Source organism: Pristiophorus japonicus, chromosome 1 (genome assembly GCF_044704955.1).
Source record: "Pristiophorus japonicus isolate sPriJap1 chromosome 1, sPriJap1.hap1, whole genome shotgun sequence".
Lineage (NCBI taxonomy): Eukaryota > Metazoa > Chordata > Chondrichthyes > Pristiophoridae > Pristiophorus > Pristiophorus japonicus.
Genome location: NC_091977.1, coordinates 133,364,574 through 133,377,416, shown reverse-complemented (window position 1 = coordinate 133,377,416; position 12,843 = coordinate 133,364,574). Strand labels below are relative to the sequence as shown.

The 12,843-nt window shown below is 44.1% G+C and overlaps 1 protein-coding gene across 1 annotated transcript in view; it reads left to right on the top strand.

Moving 5' to 3' along the window:
- sncaip (synuclein, alpha interacting protein) overlaps positions 1 to 12,843 on the top strand; it is a 114,465-nt gene that overhangs the window by 61,127 nt on the left and 40,495 nt on the right. Inside the window, exons 3-4 of the mRNA XM_070862567.1 lie at positions 3,179 to 3,358; positions 9,865 to 9,978. Of these exons, the coding sequence (XP_070718668.1) occupies positions 3,179 to 3,358; positions 9,865 to 9,978 (294 nt within the window). The remainder of the gene's footprint in view (positions 1 to 3,178; positions 3,359 to 9,864; positions 9,979 to 12,843) is intronic.

The following is a 12,843-nucleotide window of genomic DNA, read 5'->3' as shown; positions in this document are numbered from 1 at the left end:
CATTACGTACATTATTACGTACATTATTTTTTCACACTTACAGATGCAAAGAGTCAACACTGTCGGGCCGTTTAGCCTTCAGGCAGCAAAGCGATCACGGATTAGCCACTGACACAAGTCTCTCGCTAAGGCTATAGGTGCACGAGGCTGCCTGCCGTCGTCGTCTTGCGGGTTGAGGTAGTGGCATGGGTTTGTCCTCCGCCACCTGCTGTTGGTCCTCCTTGTCCTCGTTGTCAGCCGCCTCCTCCTCCTCCTCCTCCTCCTCCTCCTCCTCCCACCCCCTTCTACCCTCAGGAGGATCTTCAATGTTCAGTACCTGTCCCCTCATGATGGCCAAGTTGTGCAGCATGCAGCACACGACAGTAAACTGATTGACGTGGTGAGGGGCGTATTACAGGTAGCCTCCAGAGTGGTCCAGTCATCAGAAACGCTGCTTCAATATGCTAATTGCCCGCTCTATGATGCTCCGTGTCGTTATGGTGCGACATGTTGTACTGACGCTCTGGCTCAGTGCGGGGATTGCGTAGGAGGGTCATAAACCAGGTGGCGAGCCCGTAACCTTTGTCCCCGAGCAACCAGCTGTGCCCTTCTGGCAGCTCCTGAAACATGGTGGTTATAATGCTCTTGCATAGGATGAAAGCATTATGGATGCTACCTGGGTATTTGTCATCCACTGCCATGATCCAATGTAAATCATTGCAGACGAGCTGGACATTTAGGGAGTGGAACCCCTGTTCCGATAAACTTCGGAGTTGTACAAAGATGCTCTCAAGGTGATTTGGCTACAGTCAAATTGCACCCTGTACCTTTGGGAAGCCAGCAATTCTGGAGAACCCCACAGCACTGTCTCGCATTGCCTGTGTGGTCATAGGGAAATTGATGAACTGGTCCCTTTTTGGCATACAGTGCAGCAGTCACCTGTCGAATGCAGCAATGTGTGGCGTGCTGGGAGATGCAGCCCCCAGTTGATGCTTGAAATGAGCCAGAAACATAGAAGGCAAGTGCTGCAGTGACCTTCACTTCCACAGGTAGGGCAGTCCTCCATTTTTGGCTGTATGTCTGCCCTGGTTAGCTGGCAGATCTCTGTGATGACCTCTTTTCTAAATTGCAGCTTGCAAATGCAGTCTGCCTCACTTGAGTGTAGGTGTGAGCGCCTCTCCCTGTTGATTTGATCAGGGTATGGCATCCTCCAAATCAATCCCCGAGCTATGTGTTATCCATTGCCTCTGCATGGCATGCATGCAAAACGACCTTGTAACATGAGGCATAGTCAGAATTTCACCCATAATTATTATTATTGTTGGTATTGTTGTTATTGTGGGACAGTACTTACTGCAGCACTCACACCTTTGCTGGCTGACACCCCTAGTAGAACGGACCACACCCTCGTCTGCGCAGCACAAGGCTCTGTCTCTATGGAGATGCGACACACAGTGATTTATCGCACATTAATGATAACTTTGGATGAAATGTGTATGTTTGCTGCTGTGTACAAAGCTGTAGTGCCGTCTCCATTGTTCACTGGGCTCGAGGCACAGGTTGGAGTGCCGGCTGGCAGGATCGCTCCTTTGGCTGGCCAGAAACACAGGAGGTCGGCGTTCAGTTCGGAAAGAAGCCCGGGGGTGGGTGGGGGAGTGCGTGGAATCCAAGCGCTGAACTCCTGTGCTTGTGTCCGACCGAGGGAGCGATCCTGCCGCCGGCCCACCGGCACTCCTCCGACCCGTGCCTGGAGCCCCATGAACAGAGATTCTGTGGTGGGGTAGAGGCACAATTTGCCTTCTCACATAACATTCTCACATTCTAAACATTCTGTGGGAAAAATTAACTTTCCGAGTTATTTTCCGAGTTCCCTCTATAAAAATCATCATGAATTTGTGTTTTAAATTGTCTTCCTCTCTCGCTCCAAAAACTGAAATATATTCAGCGCCGATTTTCTTAAGCTAACATAGGTTTTTTCTGATCGGTACTTAAGGCCACCCTGTGCCGTACTTTAAACATAAGTAAATAAATAAAAATCAGTGTTGGCGAAAATCACGTAAAGGGCCAAAAACGGCGTGGAAATCAGTTTTCACCCAGACTGGTGCCAAAAAGATCTGCCGTACAAAAAAATCTGCCAATGACAGTCACCACCAGCGTACAACCTTTGAGGAAAGTTGCAAATTCACGATTGCTCCAAATAAATCAGCGGACACCAAAAAAACGGTGCCCATTGGTGGCGAAAATTGAGCCCATGATATGTAATACATGAATACAGTATGCTCTGGATTGTGTGCAAACAAAAGGCAGTCTTGACATGGCAAATTGTGGCAGTAAGCTGTTTGTATAATGCTGGCACAATTTACAACAATAAATAAAGAAGTACTACAAAAATAGTGTCTAATAGGGGTTCTATTAATATCAAAGAAAAGCTGCGAAGCTTGAAATTAATGTATTTAAAATAGCTAAATGCAGTTTTAAGAAAGGAGGGTACTGGAAATAGAAGTCTTTCTCCCAGCCACGACTTTATATTGCGTCAAAGATGAAATATTAGATGATAATCATCAGATAATTTAAAACAGTAGTTTTATAATTTATTTGGAGGTTATATTCAATTTAAATGTACGGCTTAATATATTTTTACATTTGTCATATCAAAGTTATTGGTTTTCATCCAAAGTTAGGTTTCAGTAAAAGAAACCGTAACTCATGAGTGCTACAAACATGAATAAGTTATGTTGGTATTCCAATGAAAGAGCCTCTAGAACCCTTACTATTAATGCATTGCATTTATTTCACAGTAAAAATTATCTTCAATAATCTTACGAGCTATTAGATTTTTATGTTCATCAGTCAACTGACAATATATATAATATATACACCCCAATTATCCCTCCGTTTTGTCTCTGCACTTGGTAGTAAAATCTTTCATCTTTGACTTATACTGTTTAATTCCATTTCAAAATAATTTGAGATTTAATTCTATCCTGGCCAATGTAAAAGAACTTTTAAGCAGTTACTAAATAATTTTTGAGGATGAAGTCATCAATTTCTGAACTTAAAAGCTGGTAAAAGGAATGATGGGTAGGACAAAAATATGAAGATTAACATATGTTTTGAGTAGAAAAAGTTAGAAAATAATCAGCAGTTTTACATCTGTGTAACTTGGTATCCTTTCTCTGTTGTCCTTTATAACAATTAGCCACATTTAACCGTTGACAATCTGGAGAAGATTCATGATGAAAAAGGAAATAATCTACTGCACATTGCAGCCTCACATGGACACCTTGAGTGTTTACAGCATCTGACTACCTTAATGGCAGAGGAATGCTTGACGGAGCGTAATAATGAGAAACTTACACCATCTTCATTAGCAGTGAAGGTATGTTGCACGAGAATTAATCAATAAAGACAGACAAAGTTGCATTTATATAGCACCTTTCACGACTACTGGACGTCCCAAAGTGCTTTACAGCCAATGAAGTACTTTGAGTGTTGTAATGTAGAAAACGGGGCAGCCAATTTGCACACAGCAAGCTCCCACAAACAGCAATGTGATAAAGACCAGATAATCTGTTTTTTAGTGATGTTGATTGAGAGATAAATATTGGCCAGGACACTGGGGATAACTCCCCTGCACCTTTGAAATAGTGCCATGGAATCTTTTATGTCCACCTGAGACTGCAGACGGGGCCTCGGTTTAACGTCTCATCCGAAAGATGGCACCTCCAACAGTGCAGTGGCGTGTCAGCCTGGATTTTTATGCTCAAATCTCTGGGATAGGACTTGAACCCACAACCTTCTGACTCCGAGGCAAGTGTGCCACCAACTGAGCCACAACTGACCCAATGAGTGCTATGTGTAAATAACGCATGTTAAATTTGGTGTAGGGAACAATGCTGTACTAGAAAAATACTTTTCTTCCTCTTCCTCATATTTTAAAATAGGTTCCATTTTTTTTTTCTAATGGGTAGGAGAATAAATTCTATCACTGTCAGAACCAGGCGAGCATACCATTGCAGGTGCATATGGTGGATTTATAAACTGTGTTGGATACTGATCCCCCCACTCCTTTAGAGTACTTATGGTTTAATTTTCACTCCTTTTTATATCCTCTGATTTACCAACTGTTGTTCGGACTTTCACCATTAGGAGCTATCCAATATATCTATTTTCCCTGATTTTTCCCTGGCACTGGTCACTCGTGCAAGCTGTCCAAGTATCTTGCATTCAGGAATGTGTCTGTACTGCCCAATACCTAATTTTGCAATAATGTAACTTGGGGTATAATAATAGGACTCCTTTGTGATCTGAACTGAACTGGATTCAGTGTCTTTCACGTACTCGCATGTACGCTTCTCCAAAGGTCAGATGCAAATCATTAAGTTAATTTATTTTACAAACTGGAAGTGAAAGTACAAGTCCTTCCCGTCTGTACAATTCCACTTCCTTCAATTAGCTTTGCTTCTCTCCTTGAAAAATAAGAAAAAAACATTAAACTCTTTCATGGGCTGTGGTGCTTGTTTTTGGCATTGCCTTTCTTTTCAGACAGCTTTTAATTGCAAAAACGGACCTCCTGCATTTTAGCTTTCAGCTACACCTACATTTCACAGTCTCTTGTTTAAAGATTGAATGCCCTGTACATGCTTTTTTTGTTAATTCTGACCCTAGGAAGATATCGGGCAATGTCCATATGAATGGAATCATCCTCACCACGATGAATGTGAATATTTGATGGCCGTCGGAGATAAGAGATAACAAATTGCATAACATTCTTGGTTATTCTGGCTAATAAACCTAAAATGAGGCACTGAAACCTTATTATATCCGATTTGAAATGGACTGTGCACAGTGACATTCCACAAACTGGCTTATTTGGCTTTAATAGACATCTTCAGTGCCTGGAGTCTGTGGCTTTTTCCTTTAAAACCTGTACAAATTCCCTTTTAAAACACACTTTTAAATCACACTTTTAAATATAACTTAATCCTGTGAAGAAACAGATAATAGAATCTGGAAGACAACAACCACCTGATTTCCACTTACAGATGTGAGCCCTGTATGAATGAATTTCTGTTTGTGTAGTAGAACTGTATAATAAAAAATAAAACAAAAAATCCTATTTGAAGCCAGTTTAAGAAGTGTTCCAGTTCGACCAAAATTATTTTGATCAATATGTTCTAATTATGTCCTGTTTTATTTAATACCTATGGTATTAACATAGCCTTTAGAGAGGTTAGTTGGGTGTGATCTCCCAGTAAGAGATGTACAATAGTAACTTGAGCTGACTCTAAAATACTGTTGTTGGTGGCAGGGTTTCTTCATGTTGGAGCACCAATGTTTGTCACAGAGCTTATGTCTATTATTTTAAAACTGATCTTCTAATCTCAATTATGTTACTTTGGGGAGGTAACAAGCAGAGGTTAACAAGCAGAAATTCCGCAATGCTGTTACGTGCACATGAACACAATGGATAGATGTTCCATCCCAAACAGTGTGAATGAAATCATTTATTTATTCAGCGTGGATGCCTGCACCTGTAGCAGTGTCTGACCTATGGAGGAGGCAGAACTGTAGGATTGATTCCCTTTTACTGATAGGTCCTGTTTTGGGCCTAGAAAAGGCCACAAGCCTGCTGTCAGCTGATCTCGGTCCTGCTGAGCCTGTTAATGGTGCTTGGGACCACTTCTGGGGGAGATGGGACCTGTACAAACCAGACGGGTTGCACCTCAACAGCGCCGGGAATAATATCCTCGCGGAGAGTTTTGCTAGTGCTTTTGGGGAGAGTTTAAACTAGCTTGGCAGGGGGATGGGAACCGGAGAACAAATTCAATCGGGAAGGAAGTAAAGCAGAAATTGGATAACATGGGCTAGATTTTCCATTATTTTTGAATGCATAACGACCACTTAACATCCATTTTAACATTGAAATGAAGTGTAACGCCCAGATATCGCCCATTTAGCCACAAAATGGAAACTGACGCCCATTTCTCGGACACTTATCGCTGAGCGTTACTTTCGCCATGTACGTAATGCCGAGAAAAAATAATAACGCCCACCCAATCTTTTGAGGTGAAATCATCAGAATGGCGAACCCAGCGCCCATAATATCGTCCAGCGTTACTTTCATCACGTAATTAATGCTGAGATTCAATAATACCGACTGCCCACTTTTATTTGTCGTAAAGATCACATTTGCCGAAACTAACACACAGTATATCACCCAGCGTCATTTTCAGCATCTCGCCCGCAATATCACTCGCCGAAAACACCGCTCTGAAAACGTTGAACTTATTTGATCGAATCACAGCAGTGTAGACGCGATTTTGTAACTCGCAGGTCGCTTCATTGAAAAGGCTGCTTTAACTTCAGGGGAGTTTGGATATACTCTGGAGTTCTTCGCAGGTGATCTGAACAGACATCTTTTCATACCGTGGATGATTGGATTTTACTTTAGGTGTCTTAGTGGGGAAATGTATTGCTTGTGAACAATCGGCATTATACTTTTATTGGAATGGGGCCAGCCATTTCTCAGCCTGCATCAATTACAATGCAGACGCTGCAGAGTGCAAATGGCACAACGTCTAATCCATAGCATTATGTGCCCAATCTAAGGAGGTCCAGACCATACACCCCCCGCACTTACAGGGAGAAGCAGTCTTACCTCAACTCATCCGAGAGCACCTGCCTTCGGAGACTGTGCTTCCACAAAGTGGTTATCAGTCAAATATGCCACTTCATCAGGACAGATCTGCAGCCTGCCAGCACCTTCAGGACATCATTGTCCGTCGAGGTCAAAGTCACCGCGGCACTGTCGTTCTACGCATCCGGTTCCTTTCAGGCCTCCGTGATCGACATTTCCTCTATGTCTCAGCATGCCACACATTGCTGCATTAGACAGGCCACGGAGGCTCTGTACGTGCATAGGATGGACTTTATCAGCTTCCCTATGACCACGGAGGCTCAGACTGACAGGGCTGGAGCATTCTACCGAATTGCTAAGTTCCCCAAGGTGCAGGGAGCGCTACATTGTACGCACATCACCATGCGGGCACCTTCTCAGGACCCAGAGGTTTTTTGCAACAGAAAAGGATTTCACTCAGTTAGCCAACTAGTTAGCGACCACAACCAGATAATTATGGCAGTGAATGCCAAATATCCGGGCAGCTTCAATGAGGTTGACATCCTGCGTGAGAACGCTGTCCCTGACATGTTTACCAGTCAGCCACAAGGTTAATGCTGGATGCTTGATGACAACCAATATGGCCTAACCACCTGGCTTATGACCCCACTTTGTGACACCCACACCGAGGCCGAGAAGTGATACAACAAGAGCCACAGAGCCACACACAATATGGTCCAGAAAACAATTAGTATGTTTAAGCAGTGCTTTAGATACCTGGAGCGCTCCGGAGGAGAGCTACAATACAACCCTGATCAGGTAGCTCAATTCGTGGTTGTGTGCTCCATGCTGCACAACCTGGTTATCAGGAGGGGACAAGAATTGGCAGAAGGGCTGATGGTCCACGTCAGGAGAGAGAGGAAGAGAAGGACAAGGGGCTGGACGCTGACCTCGGGCGGACTATGTAACCATGCCCACGCACCCTTCCAGATCTCAGGAAAGGGTGGCTACATAGCTGCAAGACTCTTATGTCAGTGGCTCATAAATGAGCGATTTGCCTGAAAGAATGTTGCTGTGATTGACAAAGCTGACACACTGCTATGTGTGCAGCTCAGACATCAATGGTGGGCATCACCTTGGTGCCAGTTAAAGTTTAATTGGATTCAAGTTAAGTGTAATTATACCCTTTCATGTTAAGGAATCACCAGTGTGTAACAGTCCAGCTATCTGAGACAATGTGCAACAAGGTTATGTTGAATAAAAAACATTTTAATGCGACCATTGGTCTGAAATCATAAGTATCACGGGCAAAAACACCCCACCACCCACAACACTTTTTGGAACATCGACATCAATCAAATGGTCAACATGTCCAGCAACACAACACAAATGAAAACCAACAGGGTGGCCCCCTCCCCCCATACCTCACGAAAATTGCATTGAGATGGAGATATAACACAGCCATCACCTGCGGACATGCACCTCACTTTCCTTCCCCCTCCCCTCCCCTCCTCGCTTCACGCCGCCTGGTCAAGGAGCTCCTCAGGTGGTGCCTCATTGGGGGGGGATGAAGGCAGAGCCGGTGGTCGCACGGATCAGGGGGTACCGAGGTGGCAACATTATCGGATGCTGAAACTGCGGGACCACTGGGAGGCCTGTGCCATCAGTGTTCCTGGCTATCGGCCCCAGGCCCTCCGCCATCCGCGGTATGCACTTGGTCATGGTGCCGGAGATGCTGTCCAGTTGCCGGGATATGCCCCCCAATGCCGCTATGATCTGATCACCTATGTCAACAGTCCTTATGTACAAACTATACCATCTCTCCGCTCTCATATGGCGCTCGTGGACCAGACCTGCCGCATCGACAAAACCTCCGCGGGGTCGGCGCCGTCCTGGAGACACCTGGGGTGCCCTGTGGTGAGGTGCTTGGGCCCGGTTCCTCCAGAATAGAGGTAGGAATGGCTGCAGGAGCACTAGATGGCCTGGCGATGCAGGCTCCTCAAAGTTGGCGCTCTCATCCGTGGGGAACGGACCCAGCTGATTGACGGGCGAGAATCGCAGCTCCTCAGCAGCAGATGTAGGATCGTCCACTGAGTCCCCAACTTCTGGCCTCTGTGGTCTTGCCTTGGGATGCGCTGCTGGCTGAGCTGCAAAACACAAATGAAGTTATTAGAGGAGAAGGGGGTGCTAAGGTCACAAGGTGAGTCCAGCGTATACGCAACAAAAGCACCACCGCTATCAACATCATCACAAACATCACATTTCATGACCATCAACACATTCTGCATTGGGGTGGAATGATTCTCATGAGGCCAGCATTATTACTTTTAGAAATCATCTATTATATATTATTGTTCGAATATGAGTGGGTGTGACATCTATTGATGTTACATCACGCAATAGTTTATACTTTATTCACATGGCATCACTTCAGGGTCTGCAGCTGCCTGCGTGGCCATCCGGGGGTTGCTCCCTATTAGTGCCAGCGCCCGCTCCTCAATGTCAGTGATGTCGCTGATGACTGGTGGCCCCCCACCCGTTCGCCTCTGCTCAGACCTGTTCCTCGATAGCTTCTTCTGTAAAAGGTAACAACAGGACGACATGGCATGAGATAATTGCGTGATATCATTGCTAGGTACTATCAAAGACAGATGCCACACATAACCGATAGATGTAATCGTGATTATTATGATAATTATCATTCTTGACCTAAAGACGTGCACCATGACCGCAGCTTTGAGTACAACATTCCCGGTAAAAGTGAAAGACCTCACATCTGATGATAGTCACTCCTGACTCTTACAAATCAAATTATATAAATACATAAGTACATGTAAATCAATGTAATACTTACTCTTGCGGATCCAATAAGGTCATTCCATCGCTTTTGGCATTGGTTGCCCTCACGCACCTCGTTGGTCGCCGACGAGACCATCTCTGCTATCTCGGCCCATATCCTCTGGTAGACCTTTGGGGTGGACTTCCCACGCCCTCCCTATGTCAAATCGTCCAGCGTGACTCGATGTTGCTCAAACGGCAATTTCGCTATGTTCGAGCATCTAAGAACATAAATATAATATACTGAGCATCAACAAAAGTCTATAATCAGTTATGCTAAAGGACTTTTGCTATTGTAGCAGCACTTCTTGTATGGAAATTAATTTTATAGCTGCCACACGTGTTTAGTAACAGAGAAAATAGTATGTATTTACAGAATGTTTAAAAGTAATGAAAACTAATCTCTTGCTTTGGTTGTGTGACTACAGGAAGGACAGCTTGAATGCCTGCGTTGGCTGATGAGTGAGACTGAAGCCATTGCTGAGCTGAGCCCTTCAGATGGTTACCCTGCCCTTATACATTATGCGGCATGTTATGGACAGGTAAGCAGAAGCCTACACAAGATCTCCCAAACCCATGTCTTCCACAACCTAGAAGGACAAGGGCAGTAGGTGCATGGGAACACAATCACCTCCCAGTTCCCCTCCAAGTCACACACCATCCTGGCTTGGAAGTATATTGCCGTTCCTTCATCGTCGCTGGGTCAAAATCCTGGAACTCCCTCCCTAACAGCACTGTGGGAGTACCTTCACCACACGGACTGCAGCGGTTCAAGAAGAGGCGGCTCACCACCACCTTCTCAGGCAATTAGGGATGGGCAATAAATGCTGGCCTTACCAGCGAACCTCATATCTCATGAACGAATAAAAAAAAAGTTTAGGATTGAATACAATTATCAATCTTTTTATCATCGGTTGGGCTTTATATATATTAAACATGAATGGATAACTCCCCAACTTTTATCTTTACTCCTACTTTTGTAGCCTGCAGTAGCAAAAGTTATTCATGTGTTTATGCCATAGGGAAGCATTCAGAATAAAGCTATTGGTAGGCTTGTAAGGCAAAAAATGTTGAGCCTAACCCTTTGCACAGACCATGGAAGTTTCTACAGTTGTGGCTCTTCATTTACTTAAATCTCCCCATAGAGATGAATAGCTGCAGGCAAAGTTTCCAAGCTAAAATTGAAACTTCTACTGACTCTCCTGCACCCCATCCCCATGCACAATAGATAAGGGAACTTAATGGCTTGTTCCCGATCGGAGAAAAATTCATCTGAAATCATAGCCATCCTACATACCCGCACTAATAAAGTGGCTTGCTGAATGTGCCAGTTTCAGTGGGGTTAGTTAAATAATTTTAAAATGCACCCTGTGTAGCTTCAGTTTTGTGCTGGAAGCAACACCAAATCGGGACCATGCACCCGACTCCAGCTCCAAATACCAGCATAAGTATAGGGATATGTGATGCGATTTGATAATGTACATTATCAAATATCTCCTTTAACATGCAAGTAAAATCATAACCATACGTCCTTTCAAGAGTTGATCAGTGTGGCATTAACCATTAACTATTTTTTGATGAGAAGGAAAATGTTGGTTTCTCATTGATTACAAAGCTGAATGTAAGTGCAACACAGTTCAAATGAAATAATCTGCATATGTCCACATTAACCATGCCTTGAGTATTTTAAAGATCTGCATTGTGTCCCTTCATATTCTTTACTCCAATAGAAGCATTTTAAATTCTATAAGCATCGCTCATTCAAGACCCAGAATCACCCTTTCTGAACCCTTTCCAATATTCTTTCATGGCTGTTGTTGCCACAATTGTACATGATTTTAAAAATGTAGCCTAACATTATAAAATGTTAAAATAAACCATTTCAATTTGTAATGAAATGTCCACAAGATACAGTGCAGTAATTGATTAGTTTTATCGATAACAGCTTTGCATCACATGGATGTTTGAAGTGAATGGTCAGCAGTCACATCCAAAACCTTTTCATTTGTTTAGTAATGAAGTATCTGGCTCATGTTTTCTGTTCCAATTTGTATTATCTTGTGTCATATTAATTCTACCTGCTTACATATTTCATTTTTTTTCAGTTCAATTTAAATGCTTTTGTTCTTCCTTGCAATTGACCAATAGCTTAGAATCCTCAGAATATTTGACAGTATTACTAATGGTAGTTTCTTGAAATTGTTCAAAATTTTACAATAATTAGGGATCCAGGACAGACCACTGTGGAAGTCCACAAGCAATTGCTTTTGAAACAGGAGAGCCAAAATTCAGCACTGCTGGAAACCTGACGCTCCTCCTGACCTTTTGGGGCCATTTCAGCAGCGGCCCAATCCATATTCAGCTCCAAAAGCAAAAAAATGGGTTCCAGCACTAAGGAACCCTTCCAAAGTGCATTTTTCAATGGTGCAGTTGTCTTAATTGGAGCAGAATTCCCACGCAGAAATTCAGCATGCAGGTAAGTGTTTCCAACGAGCCAGCTGCTCAAGGCCAGGGTTTGCAGCATGACCCTGAGGAGGGAAGGAGTTGGATTGAAGGATGGCTGGCGTGAGAGCAGGAAAGAAGGCCAATAGGTTTACAGATGTGGAGCTTAAGACCCTGATGCAGGTATGGAGGGTAGAAGGCTAGAGATGTTTCCAGACATGGGGAGACCAAGCAAACAGGTCATAAATAATGCGTGGAATGAGCTAGCACGGGAGGTGTTGGCCACCTCCATATATCAGAGGACGCCAGTGCAGTACAGGAAGAGACTCCACGACATCATCCGGTTTATGAAAGTGAGTACCCCTTCCACCAACTCCTGACCTTGCGTCTGTGAGACTCTCCTTCAACATGCTCTTATTTCCCATACTCAATGTTTAGTCACTCAAGCAGCATTTCATTGTTCATGTATATATGTGTGTGTGTTCTCACAATGGAGGCTCTCTTTCGCGTCTCACTTTAAGCTGCATGTCACGGACAAACACGTGCACTCATTTCTGATGCGTCATCACATTCGTACTCACCAGCCATTCTTTCTTTTGCAAGATAAACTGGCACACAATAGAGGCGAGCAAAGGATGACCAGGGGAACTGGCACACAATAGAGGCAAGCAAAGGATGACCAGGGGAACTGGCACACAATAGAGGCAAGCAAAGGATGACCAGGGGAACTGGCACACAATAGAAGCAAGCAAAGGAGGTGGCGACACAGACATGCAGGTGCTCACACCTCTGGAGGAGAAGACTCTGGTGTTGGTCAGCGGTCATGTTGCATTCCCTGTGGCCGTCGATCATGCTGACACTGATGTGGGTAAGTGAAGGTCCTCCTTTAATGCTCTCCTTCAATGCGCCAGCGTCTATTGTTCCTTTCCTTCATGGAAGTCTGCTAGTTGCATCCTCCATGCCTT